General features: G+C 46.3%; 2 protein-coding genes across 2 annotated transcripts in view; both read left to right on the forward strand.

The window, feature by feature from the left end:
- Positions 1–7,294, forward strand: part of MYO3A (myosin IIIA) — an 86,576-nt gene extending 79,282 nt beyond the window's left edge. Inside the window, exons 33-35 of the mRNA XM_054390080.1 lie at positions 3,221–3,261; positions 5,033–5,173; positions 7,180–7,294. Of these exons, the coding sequence (XP_054246055.1) occupies positions 3,221–3,261; positions 5,033–5,173; positions 7,180–7,294 (297 nt within the window). The remainder of the gene's footprint in view (positions 1–3,220; positions 3,262–5,032; positions 5,174–7,179) is intronic.
- A 3,091-nt stretch (positions 7,295–10,385) lies between these two features.
- Positions 10,386–23,896, forward strand: part of GAD2 (glutamate decarboxylase 2) — a 37,387-nt gene continuing 23,876 nt past the window's right edge. The window contains exons 1-7 of the mRNA XM_054389926.1: positions 10,386–10,461; positions 10,721–10,780; positions 10,925–11,074; positions 12,212–12,445; positions 17,348–17,438; positions 18,245–18,357; positions 22,356–22,471. Coding sequence (XP_054245901.1) covers positions 10,386–10,461; positions 10,721–10,780; positions 10,925–11,074; positions 12,212–12,445; positions 17,348–17,438; positions 18,245–18,357; positions 22,356–22,471 — 840 coding nt within the window. The remainder of the gene's footprint in view (positions 10,462–10,720; positions 10,781–10,924; positions 11,075–12,211; positions 12,446–17,347; positions 17,439–18,244; positions 18,358–22,355; positions 22,472–23,896) is intronic.

The following is a 23,896-nucleotide window of genomic DNA, read 5'->3' on the forward strand; positions in this document are numbered from 1 at the left end:
GGCTGAAAATGCCAGATAATTGCCACCTAAAGCTTCATTCTAATTGTCCAAGTCGGTTTCACAGATTGCAGTGGGTAAGGGACCTCAAAGGTTATCTTGCCTAACCTCCCTGCAGTTACCAGGGACACTTCCAACTAGATCAGGCTGCCCAGGGCTACATTGAGTCTGATCTTGAATGTTGCCAGGGATGGGGCCACAGCCACATCCCTGGGCAACCTGTACCAGTATTTCGCCATCTTCATTGTGAAGAACTTCCTCCTGATGTCCAACCTAACTCTACCCTGCTCCCGTTTCAAACCATTTCCCCTTGTCCTATGACTATAAGCCCTTGTGTTAAATTCTAGTGCAGCACAAAGGCTGTGCCACGCTGAAAGGAGGCAAGCCACAAACTTTACATTTCAAACTAGGCTTGAAATTGAAGTTCAGTTACCCTAACTGGGGACCTATGTCAGGCCAACTCTTACTTTTATACCTAAACATACACATAGTCATTATGTGCAGGAGCAGCATTCACACTTTGAGTACCCAAACTAAGTGCCTGGAGTCCATAGTTTCTTTGTAAGTCATGGGAGAGAAACAGGTTTCTTTGGAGAGCTATTTTGAGCATCTGAATTAGTGTTTGATCTTGCAGAGAGAGCAAATATTAAAATAGGCTGGATTAGTATGCACACTGTAACTTCCTTTACAAATGTGTCAGATTGTGATTATGAAGGAATTGGCAAACACCAACAGCTCTGGAGACTAATGGATTTGAGTATCTCTATATATAGCCTTTGGTCCAAGTTCAGCTACCAAGGGCTCCTTTCCACTCTTGACTTTAGTGCCCTTAAATATAGGAAGAAAAAAAAAAAAGGTAAGAAAGTAAGCAGCAAGAGAAAAAAACGTAAAATCAGCTCAGAAAGCACTTCCAACAAAAAAGCAATTAAAGAGATTTGCTCGAGGTGCCTGTATCTTAGTGACCTATTTTAACAGCCGGCGAGAGCCCAGCTAATAAACTAACCGTAGCAATTGCTTCTCCTTTCAACAGAAGGTGTCACCAGGGCCTTCAGGGAGGGTTGTGTCTGGCATACCAAAAAAGACAAATGTGTCATTTGATGGGGGGGGTGTTGAAATAACACAGCTTTAAAGCAAGGAAATGATGAAAAGAAAGTATATTCTTACGAATAAACTGGTATAGAAGATTTGTTTTGTGAAAGCCAGGTTGGTGAGATAAAGGAGTGAAAGGAAAGGCATGGCACTGAATTCTGCATTTCTGAGGAGAAGTGTAATTCTGAAGTAAATGCATGTTTAGAAAGCTGGGACCATGCAGTCAGGAGCTTAGTGTTTTCTGAAAGCTAATTTGTTACATGGCCAGCTCTGTATCAGCAAACAGCCATCACATCTCATCAGTGCAAACAAAACCTGCAGGAAGGCTGGGGAATTTTTACATGGATTTTTAGCAGCAGTTTTGCAAGGCATTAAGCAATATTACTTTCAATTAGTTGTATTTTTCAAGGAATGTGAAAAAGGGAAGCCTGCCTTCCTGAAACTAAATTCACTAGTAAGGGAAAGGTTTGCCATAAGTATGGGACTAGATGATCTTTAAGGTCTCTTCCAGCCCAAACTACTCTATGATTCTATCCATACAGTGAAGCTTAGAGAGTCCTTAACTTCTTAGACCTTGAGTAAGTCATTGAGCTCTAACTCGAGAAACTTGAGGGTAGCCAGCTTTCCCAGCTATAGCAGATTTTCTTACTAAGAATCTGTGGCCTGCAGTTACTCACAGTTGGTTATCAAGCTCAGACCACAATAAGAATGCACTTTGTGAAAAGTTTTCTCAATCTTCAGCGTTTTCTCTTGTGTCACATTACAGGTATGAATTGGACACCTTCCATTCTCACTCACCTGCTTGCATATCAAGTGAACTAAAGGGATTCATAGGTTTAAATGAGGCCTGGCAAGAGCCCACTGTTCATACAAGGCACTAGAAGTTTGGTTTGGGGCGTATTGCTTGGAATCAGCCATCATTTTAAACCACGTATCTTCTCCATTTGCCTGCATCCTGAAGTCCATCAGGATTTCTGGTTCTCAGTGACTTCACAGTCACTAATTCTAAGACATTTTCACTCATCTGCAAGAAATGAAACACAATGAAGAGCAAAGTTCAGAGCATCTGCAGCTGAAAACACTACTCTTGAAGTGTGATGTGCTAGGTGCTGCGACACAGCATTGTTTGGGCTGTAGGGGCAGAAATCTATACGACACACACAATTATTCACATTCCTTATGAGTCTTCTCTGCATTTCTAGATGTCTTGTATCCTAGAGGTGCTTTTGCCACCTACTCTGCTGCTTTTGGGAGGGGGCCTTTGTCCATTTCATTGTACTAAAAGCTGTGACAAGGCTGTGTTGACGCTAATGAGGATGGGATTATGGCTGCTCCCGCTGCAGCGCCTGCACTTGGGGAAATTCTCATGGCATCACAGCACATTTCACTGAGAGAGTGTTGTCAACTTCATTAACTTCATTCTTCTTCATTAACTTCATTCTTTTTTTGTTTGTTTTTTGTTCAGAGAGAAATTGCTTCAGCAATGTTTTCTTCCACAGTTTAGCAGCTGGAATTTGGGAGTAACAATGCTAATTCCATTCTCAATCTCAAAGCTTCTGAAAAGATATTTTTCTGGGGCACTTGCTCAGCAAATCAGATTCTCTGTAACTTTTTTTAATGAAAAATATCCAACACTATTCTACCCTAGAACCATAGAATGGCTTAGGTTGGAAGGGACCTCAGACATCATCTATTCCAACCTCCTTGGCATGGGTAGGGACACCACTCAACTAGACTCAGCTACTCAAGGCCTCATACAATCTGGCCTTGAACATCCGCAGGGAGGAGGCAGCCACAACCTCCCTGGGCAGCCTATTCCAGAGTCTTAAGACCCTCATACTGAATAACTTCTTCCTAAGATCCAGTCTAAACCTGCTCTCCCTCAGCTTAAAACCATTTGCCCTTTTCCTGTCTCTAGACACCCTTATGAAAAGTCCCTCTCCAGCCTTCCTGCAGGTCCCCTTCAGGTATTAGAAGGCAGCTCTAATGTCCCCTCACAGTCTTGTCTTCTCCAGGCTGAACAACTCCAGCTCCCTCAGCCTATCCTCATAGCAGAGGTGTTCCAGCCCTTGGAATTGTATCTTTGCATAAGCTTTCATTTTAGTATTTTTTTAATTATATTGTGTTTTCTTAGAAATCAATCCAAGATGAGAAACGGAAGCCAAGAAAAGAAAGGTAATTTGGTTTTTTTTATTCTTTCACTATTGTTGTTTTAGTACTCCAGAAATAGTTCTTAGCTGTACTTCAAGCAGGAGAAGAAAGCATTAAAAAGAAAAAAAAAGAAAAAAAGAAAAAAAAAAGGCACAGTAATTTGGTGATTCAGAGGAAGGACATTGTATACAAAGTTAAAATATGCAATTTTCAGTGACAAAAATCCATTATAGAATTCAGTCTACTGATTTTTACAGCATGGCCCTTCACCATGGTAACCCAAGCATAATAATAAGTTAAGATAAGGTCCACATCAAAGATAGTTCTGACACTGAAAATAATTGAAGGTGCTTAAAATTCCAGTCAAAGCAAATGAACAACCAGTTCTGATAGCAAAAAAAAAACCAAAAAAAAACCCCACCCCACTGTTAAAATTCTCTTCTAAAAATATCTGCCTGTTTGGAAATAGATCATGACGAATTAATAAAGTAATTATTGGTAACAGGTAAAGAAGAGCAGCCCTTGAAATTTCAACCAAGTCTTTTCTTGCCAGCGTAACTAACCTATTTTGCTCAATCTCTGCAGAAATAAAGTAAGCAGTGGCTATACTGTGCCCTTTTGTATCTTAGATCCTTACGTGTGCTGTAGCCCTGCTGCAGAGCTGCTGACATACATCAGAGCTTTACTTTGTGTTTCTCTGCTTAAGGTTCTTTGCTGCTCCCCAGTGACTCTGGTACCATAGCATGTCTTATGGTAGCCTGCTCACTAGTGCAAGATGAGTGGGCTCTTAGCACTGTCCGTGGCTGAGGTTGCAGAATACAAACTGCACACCTAAAGGAAATGACATGAGATTATATGCACATAATGTGTGCTCACAGCACCCAGCTTCATTCAGCCACAGTTTAAATTGCACCGTTGTGCCACTGCTTAAAGGATTCACTTAATGTCCAGGTCCCCTGTGTATGGTCTGTTACAGCTCTCTTTCTGCTGTCATTTAGATCCTGAAATAGTTTCACATCTACTGTTTTCTCCTGTTTGGCAAAAAATAAAAATCCAAATCTAGTGTTTTCTCTCATATGGCCTCAGTTAACTTTCTCTCACCTTAAATCCAGTTGACCACTTCCATGACTGGTCATGGACATGGTCATGGTCAACTGGCCATGACTGCAATTCTTTCACGTGCTGATTCTGCATTAATAGAACACAGCAACTGAAATCAAGGAGTTATTTCTATCAGAACTGAATCCTGAACTTCTCTTTTCAGGTTGCTTTTAGGATATTATTTTGTCCCTAACTGTTCTAAACTGGATGCTGGGATTGTATTTTTCTGCACATATGATACCCTGGATTGCATTCATCTAACGATACAACAGACATCTGCATTATTGACACTGATACCTGAACTAATTGCTTTAGACTCTTCTTGTACTCAGAGAGAAAAAAAAATAGTCATGTTTAGGAAAATGATTCAGCTCTTCCTCAAAGAGACAGCTAAAATAGCACAGATTAATGATACCCTCACAATGCCTCTGCATTGAGTCCAGTGGCAAACCCAAACTTTTTCAGACATGTCTGCATCATAAACATACAAAAGGATTTAGCATTTCAGAATTCTGAGTGTCTGCATTGCACAGCAGTCACATTCCAGAGACTGGTTTCTTGTGCCTCTGTGTTTTTCCTTAGATCCTCAGCACATGAACACAACTAACAATGGTATTTAGCTGCCTTATTTTTGAATGTTGAATATAACACTGCAAAGTGAAACTGCTAACTCGGTGTACTTATTTCTTGACAGTCTGAGCAAAGTCCTAGATTTAGATATCTACTACCAAGAAATTTCATCTACTGATTCCACCTCAAAGGACAGCACTTCCACCACGAGGAAGAGGAGACACCCAGCTGAGCGCAGGACTTCAGTTTTAAGAGCTACTGAGCGGTAAATCACACAAAATAATAAAAGGGGGAAATAAATCTTGTATATCCTTGCTGAGGTATCCAAAAGATCAACAAAAAGAAAAATGCACTTTCAAATTAGACATAAATCTCTCTTTTGTCTTTCTTTCCCTTTTTTTTTTTTTGTCTTTTTTGGTTTTTTGTCTTTTTTGGTTTTTTAATTTATGGAATCTTGCCAAATGAACTTGTAAAAGGTAGAGCTGAAAATTCCCCATCTTTATGCAGCAGGGACAAATGTCAGTATGATTGGTGTTCAGTCTACCTGCCAGTTTTGGGCTTCCCAAGTGCTAGATGAGATGGGCAGACATCCTGCTGGAAATCTCTGTTCTAAAATCAAATTAAACTAAAGCAGAACCTAAAAATAGTATTTCTGATCAGTTAGGTTTTTAAATAGGTTGAATGTGTGCCAGACTTTCTGCATGCTTTCTGCAGATAAGACATCAGCTTGACTACCTCCTGTCCCTGCTGTCCTGGAGCAGCACATGTGTTTATAGGTTGTGGTGGACCCCACCAAAGTGGACAGCCGGGAGAAAAAACCTAAAAGGAAGGTTTGCTTGATCTCCTCCCTTCCCACACAGACTTCATAGAGGGTGACCTCTGCTGGGCTTTGGAAATTCCCATCCTCATTCCTGCCAATGCACCTCCACACTGCACATGCAAACACAGATTTATTTCCCTTGATACATTTGTTATCTTCTTGTGTCTTCATATATGCAAGAAAATTTTAGAAAACTCTAAGGCTTGAGGGAAGCACTAAGCCTGGGATGATCGCTGAATTTGTGCAGTAACAGAAAATATTGTGTAGAACATTTTATGCCCCTTAACATATTTGATTTTTAGAGTTTTTTTTAGGCAGGATCTCAACTAGTTTTAGGGCAGTATTGGCATTAAAATGGCATTAAAAATAATAGTGCAAGGGAATTACAATATCATTTAAATCCCTTAAAAATGGTGCATTTTTAGACTGGCTAATTACATCAAATCTGTCACCCTGAGGTCTGGTTTACAGATTCAGATTGCATTGGGTTGGAAGGGACCCTCAAAGCTCATCTTGTCCAACCCTCCCTGCAGTCAGCAGGGATACCTCCAACTAGAGCAGGATGCCCAGGGTGTCCAGTCTGAGTGAGGATTTTGCCACTGAGCTGAAATGAATTTCTGTCCTTTTAGTGTGTGCTGCTCTGACTGCATCCTAGTTAGCCATAGTGAAACAAATCTGTGTAGCTTTTAAATGCACTTTGTTACCTCTGAGGGCAGATGAACACAATTAATAAACACTTCTGCGCATCTCTGTCATACAGATGGGGTCACCTGGATCTAAAGACTAAAGTAATTTTGATCTGAAGAAGTGATGCACTGAGAATTTTTTATTTGGCAGTTTCCCTTAGATGCTGGAGTAGGACCAGCCATGGGGTACAGCTTCAGTGTACAACACTAGACATTTTTTATCATCATTTCAGACTAACAGACTTTCTAAATCACTGCAGCTTATTTTTTAATCTTGCTCCATGGTAACTAACACCTGGTACCAGGTCACCATCCAGCCTGTCAGAGTCAGAAGTGGCTCCCAAAATGCATCTTGCTATCTGAAAAAAAATATATATAAAATAAATGAGCCGGACACTTAGAGTGAGCAGGTTAAAAACAGAGCAAACAAATTTACGCCAACTGAAAATCTGCTTCAGTAACCATCAGGCAACTGCTACTGCACAGCACCCACATGTCCTCAACGTTTGCATGTCCTATTATGTCCCCTCTGTAGCAGAGCATGGTGTTTTGCTGTGTTCATCTGCTTTTAGGGTATAATGTGTTTGTTCCAGGCTGCCTGCTTTATGCAGCACAGTAAGAGGCCTAGCAAAGCCAGTCGATTTTTCTTTTTTTTCTTTCTCATTTTTCCCCCTGAGGGGTGGAGGTTAAGCAGTCGATTAGGAGTGTTTGCCAAGGTAAATGTTTTGATTTTAATTCCTAAAACACCTCTGCCATAATCCCTAGGTCGAGGATTGCAGAAAGGCCCCTGGAAGAGAGTAAGACCGAAGATAATCCCTATGACTACAGACGACTGCTGCGGAAGACCTCACAGCGCCGGCGCCTTATCCAGCAGTTCTAGCTGCTGCTGCTGTTCCTGCTGCCATTTGGCTTTTGTTAGCCAAATTAGCATAATCTCTTTTTTTTATCATTTTATACCATGTGCTTCCTTTTCTTTTTTTCTTTTTAAACTCTCCAATGTTTTCAAGTTTACAACAGGTGCGTTCATGTGAATATGAATTACTGTGGTTTACAGCCCAGCACCACTGCAAAGGGACACTGTCACCTATCAGATACTTTAAAAAAATAATAATTACTATAATAACCCCCAGCTTTCTTTCAGACCATTGCTACACCTTCAAATTATTAAACATTAAGCAGCTTACATCTGGTTTGCTTTCCTCAATGTATATTTTTCTTTTGTTTTCTTTTGCATTTCATTAGTCTCATTCAATTAAAACAAATCATTTAGTTTATAGTTCCCTAGTTAAGATTCTCAATTCCCATATGCACCTTCAGAAAACCTTAGTTATTGTTTCTAATAAATTGTTTTACAGGAAAAAATAAAATTACAAGAACACCCTAGGCAAATTTCTGCTCATTTTAGGTTTACAGTCCCTCAATTTTGGGATGACCTGCTTGAGGCAAGAATCCCTCTAATGAAAACAAACATAAATGATTGATTGGATAGCATACTATGGCAGTTCATCTCATTATTGGCTTCACTATAAAGCTAGTAGCCAGTTTTAAAGGTCAATATTGTGTATATAATCTTTATGTTGGAGATGTTCATTTATGGGAAGTAACACCCAGCCCTCTTCTCTGCCTCTGAGCTTTGTGACTAAGTGATGAACTTTTAAATTGTGTTTGCTTTGTTCTCATTTGCTTTAGAATTTTAGGAATCTTAATCTCTGGGGTGCCAAGAAAGGAACAGAAATGCACTGTCTGGTTGATTGCTGCCTAAATGTAATGATCCTTCTTAATCAGTTCCACTAGAAATTAAGTGGAAATAAAAGCAATGGCCACCCCCTTGAAATTTCCCCCCCAGTCCCTTATTCAGAAGGCCTTGTTTTGCAGAAACGACACGGCTAATTGCTGCTTTCTTTCAGGGTTAACAATTGCATGTTCCCAGCTGCAGAGCAAGAGAAGGCAAATTTTGTGATGATGCTATAATGGCCTGATCCTGTCTCCACACTCAGCTCTCCTAAATTCTACAACTGATGGCAGCAGCGAGCCACAGAGCTTGGGTTTTTGTCTGTTCCCCCCCCCACATTTGGCCCTTTTTCCAGAGACAGGTAACCATTGCTTCCTGGTCCCAGAAACAGGTAACCATCATTTCCTTATCCCAGAGACAGGCAACCATTGCTTCCAGATCTGTAACTAGTTATGAGGCTGTGCATCCAACTAAAAATTTGCAATACATTGTTTAAATTTTTAAATCCCTTTAAGAGTTCTTTCTTGTGTATTATTAAAATGGTAAATAAAAGTACAGAAGGCAGTGATAGGGTTGGTTGTGTCTGAATTACACCCAGAGCAGACCAAATGCTGTGGGCTGGGGTATAAGAGAGTGAGACTGAGAAGAGCTGACAGCAGCTGCTGGCTGCAGAAAGCCTGAGTTACAAACAGTGCTTCCTTCAAGCCGGTGTGACCTGGAAACTCGAGCAGACCTCTAATTTCACATCGGGGCCGGTTTGATTTTTACTTTCCCATCAAGCCATCTCCATGATATTTCACAGTCCTAGTACCCATGTGAGTGCCTGCAGAAAGAAAAGACCTGGGCTGACCACAGTCTGAGAGCCCCCAGGGCCTGGCTGCGAAGAGTGCTGGATGTCTGCGTGGTCACTACTCTCTGCAGCACCAAATCCTGCGCTGACGTGGGCTCACCGGCCTGCCTCCCAGGGTCAGGTCTTCAGATCCCACCTGTGCGGGCAGAGCACGGCAAGGAAGGTCTCCGTGCTGCCGCGGAGAGCTGGTTGGCTGGAAGGGAGAGCTTTGGTTGCCTTCAGAAACGACGTAGGGGAGGGATGGGGAGTAGCAGTTTTCCTCTTCCAGTCGCCTCTGAGACCTGCTGCCTCCCGCGGGGTTGGAGCGGGCAGGACGGCTCCGCCGGGCTCCTTATCTTCGGGAGCTGCGGGGAGACCCCGGCAGCGGGTGGGGATGCCAGGACTCGTGCTGGGGCAGCACCTTGGAGCCGCCCCCAGGCAGCCTCGGCGTCACGCAGGGCTCCTCCCGCCACCTACCCGGGAGCACAGCCGTGACCCCTCTGCCCAGCCCGGCAGTGGGAGTGGGGAGCCGGAGCCGCTCCCGCACCAGCGCCTTCCATCCGCCTACCGTCCCAGGCCCACGGGCCGCCGCCGGTCGCTGCCAGCCGAGGCGGCGCGGACTCGGGAGGCTTGTCCCTTCCCTGTCCCTTCGCCCGCTGCTCGTCGTCTGCGCCAGGCGCTGTTCCAGCCCCGGCGCGGCCCGAGACTCCCCAGCTTGCAGCCACGGGGCTGCCTTGGTGTAGGGGGTGAGGGTCGGGGCTGGTTCTCGGCGCGTTGCAACTGACAGGGCCGGGGACGCTTCCCCTCAGCCTCAGCGACCGGTGTCCCAGCCCTCCCCTCGGGGCACTGGGCTGTACCGCCGCGGCCGCCCGTGCTCAGGTCCCCAAAATCACGTTCAGCTCTCCTTGACTATGCCGGGGAGCTTCGGCCTCCCGCTCCCGCCCCACCGCGCCGTAGGGGCTATCGGTGAGGTGGGAGCGGCACAAGACACCTCGCTCTCCGTCCCCCACGAAGCAGCTGCAGGGCAGGCTGCCCTAGGATTCCGGTCTGCTCCAGGCTCCCCCCTCCCCTCGCCTCTTCGGTGCTGGGCGCTAGAGACCCTTCACGGCCCCCACCGCCGTCTCTGCCCTCCTCGGAGGGTCACCTCCCCCCACCCCCGTGGCGCCGCCTGCCCTGTTCCAGGCAAGGGGGCAGCGGCAGGCGGCAGTTCGGCGGCACCAGCGCGCCTCGGGGGCGCCCACGGGAGACGCTCCCACCCACGCGTGCCCGGGGCGCCCCCGCCCCCTCGCCTGCCGCCGCCTGGCGCAGCCGCGCGCACTTACACACCCGCACACTCACACCGCACACTCTCTCAGGCCGCCTGGGCTGCAGCTCGCCGCTCCTTGCCCGCCCCACCGGTTCGCCTTCGCCATGGCAAGCCCCGGCTCCGGCTTCTGGCCTTTCGGGGCCGAGGAGGGCTCCGCGGCCGCCGAGAGTCCCGGCACAGGTAAGGGGGGGGGGGGGGCGCCAAGCAGCTGGGTGGGACCGACCCGACGGAGTCGCGGAGCGTCCGCGGCAGCGCTGCTCGGGTACAGGAGACCCCTTCGGGGTAGGCTGACCAGAGGGACGGAGCGGCGGGGATCGACGGCGGCTCCAGCCTGGCTCGGCTAGGCAGGGGGTTCTCAGGGAGCAGTGCCCGGTGTGAGACGAGGCTCCCCCGGCCCACACCCGACCCCACGGACCCTCCGTTCCTTTTTCTCTTGCAGCCAGAGCCTGGTGTCAGGTTGCGCAGAAGTTCACGGGAGGGATCGGAAACAAACTCTGCGGTAAGGGCGGCGGAGGCGAGGCTGCGGAGCGCTGGCGGGCGGCCGCCGGGCCCTGCCCCGGGGCGGGGAGGGCGGGGAGGATGGGGGACACACAGAGGGGCTGATGCCACCGTTCTGAGGCCCTTTGTCCGTGTCACTGTCAAGCCCTACTCTACGGAGATGCCGAAAAGCCTGTGGAAACCGGCGCCAGGGCGGCCCCGGGGGCAGCGGAGCCGCGGTCGGCCTGTACCTGCGACAAAAAACCTTGCGGCTGCCAAAAAGCGGAGGTGAATTACGCCTTTCTGCACTCAACAGGTAACGGCGCTCCCGGGCCATTCTGCATCCCTAAAACTAGCCCCAAAACCACAGCGGTTCGGTCGGGAAATTGCCTCCGCCCGCGGTGCGAAGAGCAATGCAGCCCGACGGTGCGCGGTTGTAGCTACGCGGAGCACCGAGCCCCCAGCCCCGGCCCACCCCTGAGGCCCCCGGCCCAGAACACAGTATTTATCAAACCTGACAAAAAATACCCAGACGCAGACTAAAACAAAGAGCCTAAAAAACCCCACAACCGTTTAAAGCTCGGCGTGCTGGAGCCTGCAGGTTGCTGTTTCTAGAGGAGTCCTGACAGCAGCGACCTTCTGGTTGAAGTCCTTGCGATGTCATTAAGGTTTGAGGGGAGGAGGGACAGTGAGCGCTCTCTTACTGATTTATTTTAATTCGAGGTATTTTTGCAACTCGTCTTTTCTGACCTTTGAGGCAGCGACTCCGCTACTAAACAAATCCCAGCTCCCCGAAGAAACGCGGTGGCCAGAAAGGCTCCGGTTTGCACGGCAGCCCATAACGAGCTTTTTCCTCCTGGACCCGCCGTGGGAGATCTGCTGCAGACACCTTGTGCCTCTGCTGCTCCCCGTCTGACCGCTCCGGGGCTACCCCAAATTAGGGGCTTCGGGTACAGCTCGGCTCAGCCTGAGCCATAGCACTCAGACAAAGGATGCCTAGGGTATGCGCTGAACGATTGTGCAGCGTCGCCTCAGAAAAAAACATTAAATTATCAACAAGTTCCTTGCGCTGGGGAGTCACGATGTAGGGGTTTTATTGCAAGGCAAATGGCAGGAAGTTTTGAGTGCTTCTTTTAGCGTTTTTTCCCCAACCTTTCTATTTGTTGAGATTAATTTTCCGTTTTTCTTTGTTTCCCCATTCTCTCTCATTGTCTTAAAATTTAGTCTGAAATATACAGTGGGCAAAATTCGCTCTTTTAGATAGAACATTAAAACCTGTTACCTCTCAGATTATTCCTTCCAATACAGTCTTTCCCATTATTAAACGAAAACAAAGTCTGTTTGTATTGAATGCACCGAAGAGGTTTCCTAAGCATAAATGGGGAAGCCTTTTGTCCCAAATCTGTATCTATGGTCATAAAACAAAGTTAACATTTCGTTTCTCCATCCTCAGATCTTCTGCCAGCATGTGATGGAGAAATAACAACTATGTCTTTCCTACAAGACGTTGTGGACATTTTACTTCAGTACGTGGCAAAAAGTTTTGATAGATCAACAAAAGTTATTGATTTTCATTATCCAAATGAGCTGCTCCAGGAATATAACTGGGAACTGGCAGACCAGCCACAGACCTTGGAAGAAATTTTATTGAACTGCAGAACAACTCTGAAGTATGCAATTAAAACAGGTAATGGCCATGCTCATTTTCTACCCGACACGGTCTCGTCCATTGATTAAAGCTATCATTTCGTTTTATCTCGAAATGCTCAAGACTGAAGCAGCAGCAGCAGTATTTTGTCACTTGCAAGCAATTTCTAGCAGAGACAGAAATCGTTGTTCCTAAATGATGGAACACTCCAGCAGCCTGGGTTTGGTGGCTGTCAGCATCGTTGCACACCCATTCCGATTTAAAATTAATGTTTCTGTGCCTTGGAGCTGCCGAATGTGCCACCGAGCAGCCTTTTCGCCTCCTTTGCGACTTTCCTCCTTTGGTTTCCATTCGTTTCACACGAGATGGCCCGGGAGTAGCCCTTTGCTCCCCGCACACCTCGGGGTTGGGTGGGGCTGGGCGAGGGAAGCGTCCCTGCAGTGAGGGGAGCACACAGAAGAGCCCAAATCCCAGCAAACATCCTGTCAATGGGAGCTGTCAGCGGCCTTTTGCCGTCTCTTTCCTTACCTGCAGGACATAAAACCAGGAGAATTTGGCAGAACTGGGCACAGGAATACTGAGAGTTGGGCTTTTTTAAACTTTAGGCTGAAGCCATAAAACCGAAACCCGAATGGGTTTAATACCCTTTTGTTATTGGGGTTTTGTTTGTTTGTTTTTTTCCACTGGTGAGGGCAGGGATGGGTTGACTCCTGCCTTTCTGGGATCACCCCTGTTAAACTTGTCCCAGTGTGGGCTTCGCGTGAGGGAGACAGCGTGGGAAAGCCCCCAGCCCTACACGCGTGGCCACCTTAAATGAACTGGGTCTGAGGGGACACAAAGCTGCAATTAACGGCCGCGACTGGGAAATAATGGGGAGTGCGGGGAGCTCTTAGTGGGTATTCGAGTTACAGAGAAATTGCTTTAAAATAAATGGGTAGCAATTATTGAAAGAGACAAAAGGCTGATTTGTGAATAGAGGGTGAGGGGAAAACAAGAACGAACAAACAAAAAGACACAGGTTTTGGCATCTTTTGGGGAAGAAAACAGACTGAGTAAAGATTGTGGGGGATCTCTGTAACCCTCCTCATTGAGAGGTGGAAACATCCAGCTGAATGTTTTTGATGCACGAGTCCAGGTGCTGTCAAAACGTCCGTGAAATATTGGCATAAATAGTTAGATAAATGATGTCCACAGGAGCAAAGTCGATCAGTCCAGTGATCCATGCGATATGTCTGGGTAGGGCATAGGAAATACATTTTCACAGAATACTGTGAAACACAGGATCTGTGAAGGTAGGAAATAAAAGAATCAGGTTTATTAAGTGATTTTCGTTAATCTTTCTTTGGTTTAACGTAGTGGGCCATTTTCGTTTTGTACATCCAAAAAATACTCTTTAAAACAGTGCTGCCTTTTCCTGTAAATAGGTGAGGCTTTACCTTCTTGGCATTTTTAAAACGAAAATGATGTTTTCAGGGTCAGAGGACTGGTGCTGGGGGACTGTGTGAGCTGCAGCAGCATGGTCGGGTTTGGTTTGGCCAGGGGGTGCAGAGCTGCTTCGCTTGGCTGCTGCTGCTCCTCAGTATCCTGGGGCAGACCCCCAGCCCTGGGATGGGGGGGCTCAGGAAATGCACAGGATTTACACCTAGAGCCCTTTAGGCATTGCTTTGGACTGAGCCGCTTGAATTAGCCTCAGAGGAAGGACAGTGCAGTGAGGTTTCTGGTGGTGGGGGTCTACTTCTGCTCCTGCTTGCTGGAGCCCTTCAGACACGGCTCCTCCTGGGCTGAGGGGGGGGCCTGGGCAGCGTTTGGAGGGAGGCTGATTGCAAAATAAATTGTATTGCTTAGATTAGCTCCACAGCTGGAGCCCCAGGGCCCAGCACAGACCCCCAAGTAGGACTTGAGGACCTGGATGTCTGATTTCTCAGCCAAGGGGCAAGTGTCGGATGGTCCCAGGTGTTGCCTATGTGTCACAGCTTGCTGGGGTGTGCTGGAGGAGCCACACACAGATTTCTAACCCCTTACCAACTACCAGCATCTACCCTCAGGGAGAATTTTATCTGTAAAGGCAGATAAAGAATGTAAAGGCAGCATCTGTGAATGCAAGGATATATGGATGTGAAATTCGGTTCCTGTGCAATGCTTGGTGGAGAAACTGAAATTCAAACATTTAAAAATGGCTTGGAAACCTCAGGAAGGGTATGAGGAGCTGGCACTGGTCCAGCCTGGCAGTGCCTGAAGCTGGTAGCAGGCTGTGTGTGTGGTGGGGCTGTGGACAAAGCCAAACCCAGTGCCACCAGCCATCCCTTTACCCATAGTGTCTGTCTTTGCCCAGCCCTTCTTCTCACTGCAGAGGCTACATGTTCATGCTAGGGGATGTCCATGCCTCAGACCTAGTGCAGAGAGGGGCACGTCTGAGAGGAGGGTGTGTGGCACGAAGGCACTTTCCTGGCAGGGAAAGCCTGGCCCTGGCTGTCCCTGTGCTTCAGCCCTGGATCTTGCCTGTCCTCTGCCCACTGGCAGTCTATTTGCACGTACTCCAGAGTGTGTTGCTAAACCAACCAGCAAGCACTAATCTCCTATTTTCACATCTCCCCTGCTCCCTTCTCCCTGTCATTCTGTTCCAGTCACCTCTTTGTTCAGTGACAACCACGACAAGGGGTGTGCATTTCAGGCAGACAGCACCCAGGTAGTGATTCTTGACCATCTTTCTCAAACTCTGCCCACCTGGCCACTGGAGCCTGTACTTCAGGCAAACCCAGAATTTTCCATGGCCCTCTAGCTGAGGGAGGAGAGCTTGCTCACATCATGGGCTGTCACCTGGGTGGACAAACACCGGCAGCTGAGCTTGGAGTCAAGTTGGGCTGTTACGATCCCTGCTGCTGCATGTTAAAGCCATGCTGCCGGAGGAAAGGCCCTGCTGAAGGGGCTGTGTTACACGTGGAGGCTCTGGGGGCTTCCTCAGCAGCCCTGCCAGCAGCAGCAGCAGCAGCTCCTGCTCTGCACACTCTGATGTCTCTGTAGGAGCAGGATGCTGGCACTGATGTCTCTAGGAGCAGGATGCTGCTGTCCTCACCTCCTTGGCTCCAGGGTACGGTTGCCCGACCCCTGCACACAGCCAGCCCTGCTCCTGCAGCATTCCCAGAGCAGGAGGTGTGCTGTGAGGCTCCTTTGAGGAAACCAGCAGTGACAACAGGGCTGTCGCCTGGGGCTGGGAATGGGAGTGACAGAAAGCTGCCCAGACACTGCGGCTGCAAATACAAATTCTGCTGTTCACCAGATTTATTTCCAAAGCAGGAGTTTTGCTGGCCTCGTTGAGCCTTTTTGTGGCCCAGATTCACCAAAAGCTTTCTGCTCCTAATTTTCTGTTCCTTTCTGGCAGAATGTGGGAACCCACTTGGAAGCTTGGCTGTGGAATTGAACTCAAATTATAAATACCACAGTCTCTCAGATGCCATTGTCAGGGGGTTGGCAGCCCTCTGCAGGCAGACCCACTGGCGAGGGATCACAGCTGTGGTGGGGCACACATGTGCCCCTGGCCCACCTACCCCACTCAAGAGCATGGAGTGCAGCAGCCAGACCCTGCTTATCCTGCTGGATCTCAGCAGTGTCCCTCAGTGCCTGAGGGGCTTTGACTACCTGTCCTGGGCAGCATTGACCAAGGGATGGTGACAGCTTCTATCTCCAGCGAGGAGGGCTTGGTGCAAAATATAGTCAGCTAGATGGCAGTGACATGGAGCTCATCTCAGACTGAAGGTGCAGCGAGCTGGATTTTGCATGTGTGCCCCCCTCTCCAGCCCTTATCCCCTGCTCTGGCCTGCCTGCAGAGCATGATTACTGTGCCTTTGTGTGCTGGGAGCTGAGGAGCAATTCCCCGTGCTGCTCTGCCAGCCATGTGTCCGTGCCTGATAAGAGGCCACCGGAGACTGAAACGCTCTTGGTGCTGGGTCTGCATTTCCTCAATCATCCTGCTCTGTCTTTTGTTTTCTGTGATGGCAATAACAGTATCTTCTTGTCTGTGGGTCAGGACAGGTGTTTTCCAAGCAGAGGCAGCCTTCCTTCAGGTTGGATGGCATTTAATTGTGAACCATCCCTAATCTGTACCAGTAATTATACCACTTAACAGGGGCTTGTGGGGAGCAATACTGAAAATGGAGTTTTAATGGTTCCTGGGTTTAATGGCTCTAGGCATGTTGTTAAGAAAAATCTCTAGCAGGGTTTTAGAAAAAAATGGGAATCCAGTTATACCCCCCAGGTCTATCAACTCATTGAGTATTCTTGTGCATCATTCTGCTGGGGCAGTGGTGCTGGCTTGCGTGGGGTTTGTTTAAATCACAATTGTGAGCAGCCAGGCTATTTGTAATTGCACTCTCAGAGGAAAGAAATGACAAGGACTGCCACCTTCCCTGCCATCTTCCTACAATCATCAGCCATTGAGTCATGTGCAAAGCAGTCACCAAAATGTTCCATTTTCTCATTTCTCCCTGCCTATTATAATCATTAGCCATTCATCACTGATGTTATATGCACTGGCAAGCTCTTCAGATGGTGTCTCGTGCATGCCTTTCAAACCTAGCCAGGCAAAACCACATCCAGTGACAACATGTGACACACTAACGGGAGCAAACAGCTATTTTTGTGAGGCAGCCATGTGCTAATTTTCAAGGCACATTGAGAAGATAATAGGTAATGCTGGAATTCGTTGTTCTGCCTTCAGGGTAATTACTGATTTTAGTGAGTTTGGAATGAGAAAGAAGAGAAATCCTGCCTTTTCCAAGAGAAAGCCTGCCATTTCTGAGAAATTTATTTCGTGCTGTTTGCTTTGTTTCGTACCTTGAAAGCATTTCCCCCTTTATAGAAATCCAGAGGTAAATAGACTGTTCAGCACTGAATAGTTTCATTCAGAGTCATCAGCCTTTGGATAATGTTTTCCATCTTATGCAGGGCACCCCAGATATTTTAATCAACTTTCAACTGGATTGGACATGGTTGGATTGGCAGCAGACTGGCTAACATCAGCAGCAAACACTAATATGTAAGTAGCAGATATTTTTTTCCCCCATAATAGTATTTAATATAATTTTACAGTTACACTCTAAAATATTTGCTGCCGTAGCTGAACAAAAGACAGAATTAATGCAAAATTGCTGAGAAAAACTCTTTCCTTTAAGGCTTTCAACATTGTCCTCTAGGCTGTCTTCTGTAAAATTTCATCATAAGATGTCTGTTTTGCTACCCCCTAGAAATATATATATATGGAAGAAAATATTTTAGCATTTTGCATGCATAAAAAAGTAAGATGAAAGGTGTGCTAAGTGAACAGCTGCCTTTGTGTAAGGGGGTCATGTACAATTCATACTCAGAAAAGCCAGAGTCAATCTTTCTGTAAGAAAGAGATGCACAGTTTAAAGTGTGGGGGAGAGGTCACTTTGAGACTAGGAAGCATCTTGATGCTCTTGCTTAGCTTTGTGCACTGTCTTGTCATCATGAATAGGGCTGCTGACGTGGATGCTTCTAGGCATGCACACGGGTCTTTGCAAGGCAAAGGTCTGGCTGTGCCCAGCAGCTCTTGAATATAGGGCAAAGCCTTGAGCCTGGAGGAGGTGGGCAAGATCTGTGTCACCCTTTTCAGGGTGGAAATGGAGTCTCGTTGCTCTCAGCATTTCTCCTTCTAGACATTCGGTGTCAGAGCAGGAGAAAGGTTATCAAAAGTGCTGCAAACCAGAGCTCTCCCCTCTGCAAGATGGATTGTGTTGTGGCTGTAAAGCAATGTGATATTGGAAAAAAGATGTCTTAGTGTTGTAGACAAAAGCATTAAATGTGGACATTACTACGTTTCAGGTTCACCTATGAAATTGCTCCAGTGTTTGTACTTTTGGAATATGTCACACTAAGGAAAATGAGAGAGATGGTTGGCTGGCCAGGGGGCTGTGGCGATGGGATATTTTCACCTGGTACATGACATTTCAAGCTTTCTTTGTTTCTCAGACTGTGCTGTATGACATCCCCTGTAGTTAAAAGAGTAAACGTAATTTAATGTGCATGCTGGAGAGGACACTTGCTAATAACCACCAGTGGCCTCTCTGAGATAAAGTATTGCATGTGGATGGATTTCAGGGATGTGATGGGGGGGTTGGTTTGTGCAATTTGTACTTTGTTACGAGCAGCTGTAATGGCACATGGGGAAATGTAATCAGGAGAGACATTTGCCTTGCAGGTTTGCTTTGCCCCCACTTTTTATGGATTATGTGAAATGGAAAGGCTGCTGTGTTAACAACAGAGGGAAGAAACACACCAATGCTCTCTATCACAGCAGGGGAGGTTGGAGCCAAGGGGGAAAGATGCAGCAGCCCTTTAGGTTATTTTATATTAGGTTATTATTATTTATTATTATTTATATAGGTTATGTTATATTAGTCGGTGAGATCCTGCCGGCGTCACCGTCCGTGGTTGGCTTTCCCCGTGTGAGCTGGCCTGTTGAGCTCGGTGTGGCTACTTAGGTGGCTAGTTACTCTGAGTCTTTAAAGACTCAGAAACCTGGATCCTTCAGAGCAAGTCAATAAGGAAAAAAAAATAGTATGATCAGCTGTAGAGAAATCATGAGGAAAGAAACAAGTACGATTAACTGTAGAGAAATCATTGACTCTCAAACGCTACATTGTGAAGATTTTTATTTTTTTTTAACTAATAATATTATTTTTTGTGATCATTCCACTTAGTCTTTTCATTTATACTCTTTGTCACCTCCTATCTTACTCTGGAGTTTCCTGGCTAAAAATTTTGGCCTATCTCAACAAATTGCAAAAAAATAAATGGAAAGAATTCACATTGGGCACAGTCCCTTGGCTTGTCAAAAGAGAACAGACTGGTAGCTGATGGGGAAGGAGCCTTTATGAAAAGCAAGTTCATTGACCTAATGGAGAGAGGAGGAGTGTTTGGACTGTTTAGTGAAGGAAAGGCCTCTCTGATAACAGCCTGGGATGTACAGCTCTCAAGGGCATGAGGATAAAGTTCACACTGTGCACAAGATCAGCCAAGGCTCATCTTCAGCTTTTCCCTTCTGAACGCACACGTAAGAAGTGGGGCACAAGTCTTGTCCTAAGTCTGTCTACAGAGGTGGAGAAAAGGATGAGAAGAATTTACATTGCTTCTTCTTGAGTCTTTGTTTAAAAAGCACTGCAAGCAAAACCACTGACAGCTCTAGTGTTGTGCTTTGAAGTCCTACCAAAACCATAGCCTCCATCACACATGGCAGCATCTAAATGTGTCAGGAGCCCAAGACCTAAGCCAATGTTTTTTGAAGCTGGCCAGTTGTTGATTACAGCCCAGTCCATGGCCAGACTCAGTACAGACAGTCTTTTGTTCCTCACCTTGCAGGCTTGAGCCACAGTAGCTCCACTAATCTGGTCAGGGACCTAAGAAGGGAGAAAAGAGCAATAGCAAAGCTGCTCAGCCAGACCTGGCGAGCAGAGGCTGGGCACGGGCAACAGGCATTGGTGAGGGGCTCTGTGCATGCACCAGATCTGCCTGGGAAACTCTTCTTCAGGTAGTGTGAGCCAGGGAAGATGTTAGACCTCAGGAGGAACCACCATCCCTCCTGGGAACAATGAGCCCCAGAGAGATGTCCCTGCCTGGCCTGGGAGGCCAGGGTGTTGCTGGTGTGTCAGCTCACTGCACCTAGCTGAAAGCTGCGTGGGGTTGGGGTCTCTGGCAGTCAGGTACCTGTGGCAGGCAGTGCTGCCCCCTCTCCTTTCTTTCTCTGCAGTTTCTGGTTTCTGCAAAGTGCATTAATTCACTTTCTTAAGACAGCAATACCCAGTGTGCAGGTTGTGCTTTTACAGGCACTGATCAAAATAATCTCTATGCTGTCTTCCCCTCTCTGTGCTCTCTTCTCGTTTTAAACTGTCACTGCTTCAGCTGAAGACCTTACCGTGGCAAAGGAAAGGTGCTCACTGCATTCTCTGGAATGAAATATACAGTCTCAATACAAGCAAAGCATAAAGACCTAATTACTTTCTCCAGATTCTGTAGGTGTGTTTTGTTGCCTGCAATTAACTGTGTGTGTAAACACAGCTGCAAAATTAAAGGCAGAATATGGGCTTATTAATAAGCTTTAGGGTAAATGGCTAATAGGAAAGCCTGGTATTTAATTTAACATCTCAGTCTTGATTCTTTTGACACTGAGCCAATGACTTCAGACAAGATAGGCCAAATTTTTTCAACTTGGACACCTTAGTTCAGTCACCTGAATCATCAACAGCAGCCCTCACATGACATCTGCATCTTTAGGGACAGGCACCCAAGCATTTCCTCTTGAGCTCTCCATTTCTTAGTTTGTTGTCTGTGAAAAGAGGTGTGGAAATCTGCTCATTCCTCTCAAGATAGTTGAAAGGGGAAGAAAAAGCCTGATCTATATTGACTGCGATGCATGTGGCATTTTCTCTTGGATTCACAGGAGGTTCAGTGAGGTCAGGGAGAGCCCAGAGCAAGGGCTAGGACACTGATTAGAAATGAAGGGCACAGTTTCTGTGGGCTGTGGAGCAGGATATATATCTCCAGTGGGGTAAATACAAATCTCACAAAAGTCAAAGCCATGTTAAATTTGCCAGCACACTGGCTGCTGTAGCATCACTGCTTTCAGCAGAGCTACCTTGATCTGCTTAAAGGAGGGGTTTTATCTTCTCACTTTGGCTGTCCAAGAGTTGAGTGTCTGCCCTGAGCTAGTTAGAGCAGCTCCCTTAAATTCAAGGGAGATGAGTGGGTGCATCCATGAAGCAAGTCATGCCAGCCCCTTAGGACAAGCTGAACCATCTTCTGAAAGTTCATATTTTGTGCTCTTCACTCCATTTTGAGATGGATGAAAGCTGGGTTAGTTGAACTCTGCCTCAGCCTAACCCCATGACCAGTACACACCTTTGCATTATATAACTATATGTTCATAATCATCACTATATAAACAATCTGTATCCATATATATATATATGTAGTATATATATGTGGTATATATACAGGCTAAACTGCTGGGGTGTATGTATTCATGCCTCTGTGTGTGTTTGTGTGCTCAGGCTGTGCCTCAGGTTCTGCATTACATTCCCACAGTGCTCATGCAGCACTAATGCATGCCCTGACATTGCTCCACTTTAGACACAGAGGCTCAGTTTGTTAAAAAGGAAAAAAAAATCCCCCCAATTTCCCAAGCAAACCCCAAAGTGCTGCTTTTTAATGTCTGCACTGGCAGTTGCCATGTGAGAACAGAATGCTGCAGAGCTGTCACCTGCTAACCCATCTTGAAGTGGGTAAAATATCCATCTTGAAATAGGTATTTTAAGTCAATGTGTGCCAGTGATTTTTTTTTTTTTTTTAAGCCAGGGTTAGGGACAGCTAACATTTCCCCCTTGCTCCCATCAGAGGACAAGTGAAATGAAAAATATTTATTAGAATGCCCATTCTGCTTTCTCTTCCCTCTTCCCACTGCAGTTATCTAGAAGATGGTGTCTGTTGAGGGTCACTGTGTGGGTTTCTTCAGAGACAGGGCATGAAAGGCCACCCTGCCTTGAGAGTAGGGAGCACAGTGAGGATGCACTTGGAAACCCTATAGGAAGTTGCCTTGTGTTGGTGTCTGCTTGGGAGGTGGAACAGAGTGGGGATTATGCATTGTTGATGGGTAAGACTGGGGACTAGAGGAGAAATGGTGGTGAAAATGAGGATGAAAGGAAACCCCAGGCACATTTTGGCAGAGATACTTTTTGCATAGATTGTTATTTGGGTACAGTAGATCCTCCAATTACACAACCCAGCTATGAGGAGCATCAGGGAGAAGAATCCTGTGTTTCTGCCCTGAAGTAGAAACATGCACATTTGAGTTAGAAAAGCTGTAGGAAGACTTGTCATGTGTTCTGCAATGGTGTTACTCTGCATAGCAAAAGTAACAGTGTATTACTGTGGACTCCAGGTGGTGCCATATCTAACATGTATGCTATGTTGATTGCACGTTTCAAGATGTTCCCAGAAGTTAAAGAAAAAGGAATGGCAGCTATTCCCAGACTGGTTGCCTTCACATCAGAACATGTATGTGTTTGGTTTGCTTTTCTTTCCTATCTATCTTCTTGTATGAGTTTATGATGAAGAAAATAATGGGAATTTGCAGCAAATTGTCTTTATTTCTGTTACTCCTTCACTGGCGCTAAAAAAAAAAAATGGGAAGGGGCTAGTTCTTGGATACATAGAGGGATAAGCTGTGTTGATTGTGACTGAAACTCAGGGAGAGCAGGCTCTATAAAGCATTGCCATTGTTTGGCTCTCACTTGTGTCTGTGTGAATATCCACCTGAATGGTAAGGACCACACCACACCACCAGAGCTCATCGTTGGGCTTCAGCAGCTTTTTACAGGAATGTCTCTTGTTTGGGTGCTGTGGGGGAACAGAAAAGTCACTTTGGGTCAAAATGTTTCTAGCCAAACCCACTCCTGCTGTTATTTAATGAGAGGGTGATCACGTACATGAGGACAGCGGGGTGGAAGTGCTCTGTGTGCGTACACCAGAGCAACTGTGGTGTAAGGTGGGGAACTGGGCTTTACTGGGGGTTTCTGCTGGGAGCATAAAGCTTCAGCAGATGAGGGCTTGCCACAGGCACTGACAGTGTGAGAGGTGACAGGTGCACAGGAGAAATCAGAGTGATTCTTCTGGGAGAAGCGTAGAGGTTTTTTGCTCTTTGAACAGCCATACAGAAGTCATATTTCTGACTGTATTGTGAGGATTATTTTGGCTTTCTGGCCATTTGCAAACCCTTGCAGCTTAACAGTGGAGAATGTACGTGCAGGAGGAGGGAAAAGAAAAAGGGTCTCTAAGCTCTCTTCAGCCTTCATGGGCCTCCTCTGAGTTTCCCTCCAGCTGTGTGGGATCATCCAGAAAGGACTCTTCCATGGGTGAGGCTCAGCAGGATACTGCCCGTGTTAGGTAACAACACCCTCTTGGCTGCCTTTTTGGACTTACCAGAAAACATGTGTCCATTCTGTGCAAGTGTGAAGAACAGAGTGTTCTAAAACCTGATCAGAAGTGTCTAGGAGGAAATCCCTCTGCCTTTGGTGGCAGTAGGATCAGATGCAATACACAACTGCAGAATGATTGTCCTCAAAGCAGTCAAAGAGAAGGATGCTCTACAAATGAGCAGCAGCTCTCCAAAGTTGGGATGCATTATTCATGTGGAAGTTACAAACCTAGTAAGTCTTGCAAATAAAGCTCAGCCTGATTATTTAAAATAACAAATCCTATTAATCATTAGAGAATTTCATTGTGTTCCTAGCGATGGAATGTTAAACAATGAACCAAATTGTGCTATCAGTCTCAAAATAATGAAATGGGCTTTAATAATTGTGTTCTCATGCCAGGGAAGAAGCAGTTCCCTTAGCAAATTAAATATTCCAAACCCAAATACGCTGGAGAATCCATAGAACAGCATCTGAAATCCATTCAGTTTTAAAAGTACCTTGAAAT

This window comes from Indicator indicator, chromosome 20, assembly GCF_027791375.1.
Source record: "Indicator indicator isolate 239-I01 chromosome 20, UM_Iind_1.1, whole genome shotgun sequence".
NCBI lineage: Eukaryota > Metazoa > Chordata > Aves > Piciformes > Indicatoridae > Indicator > Indicator indicator.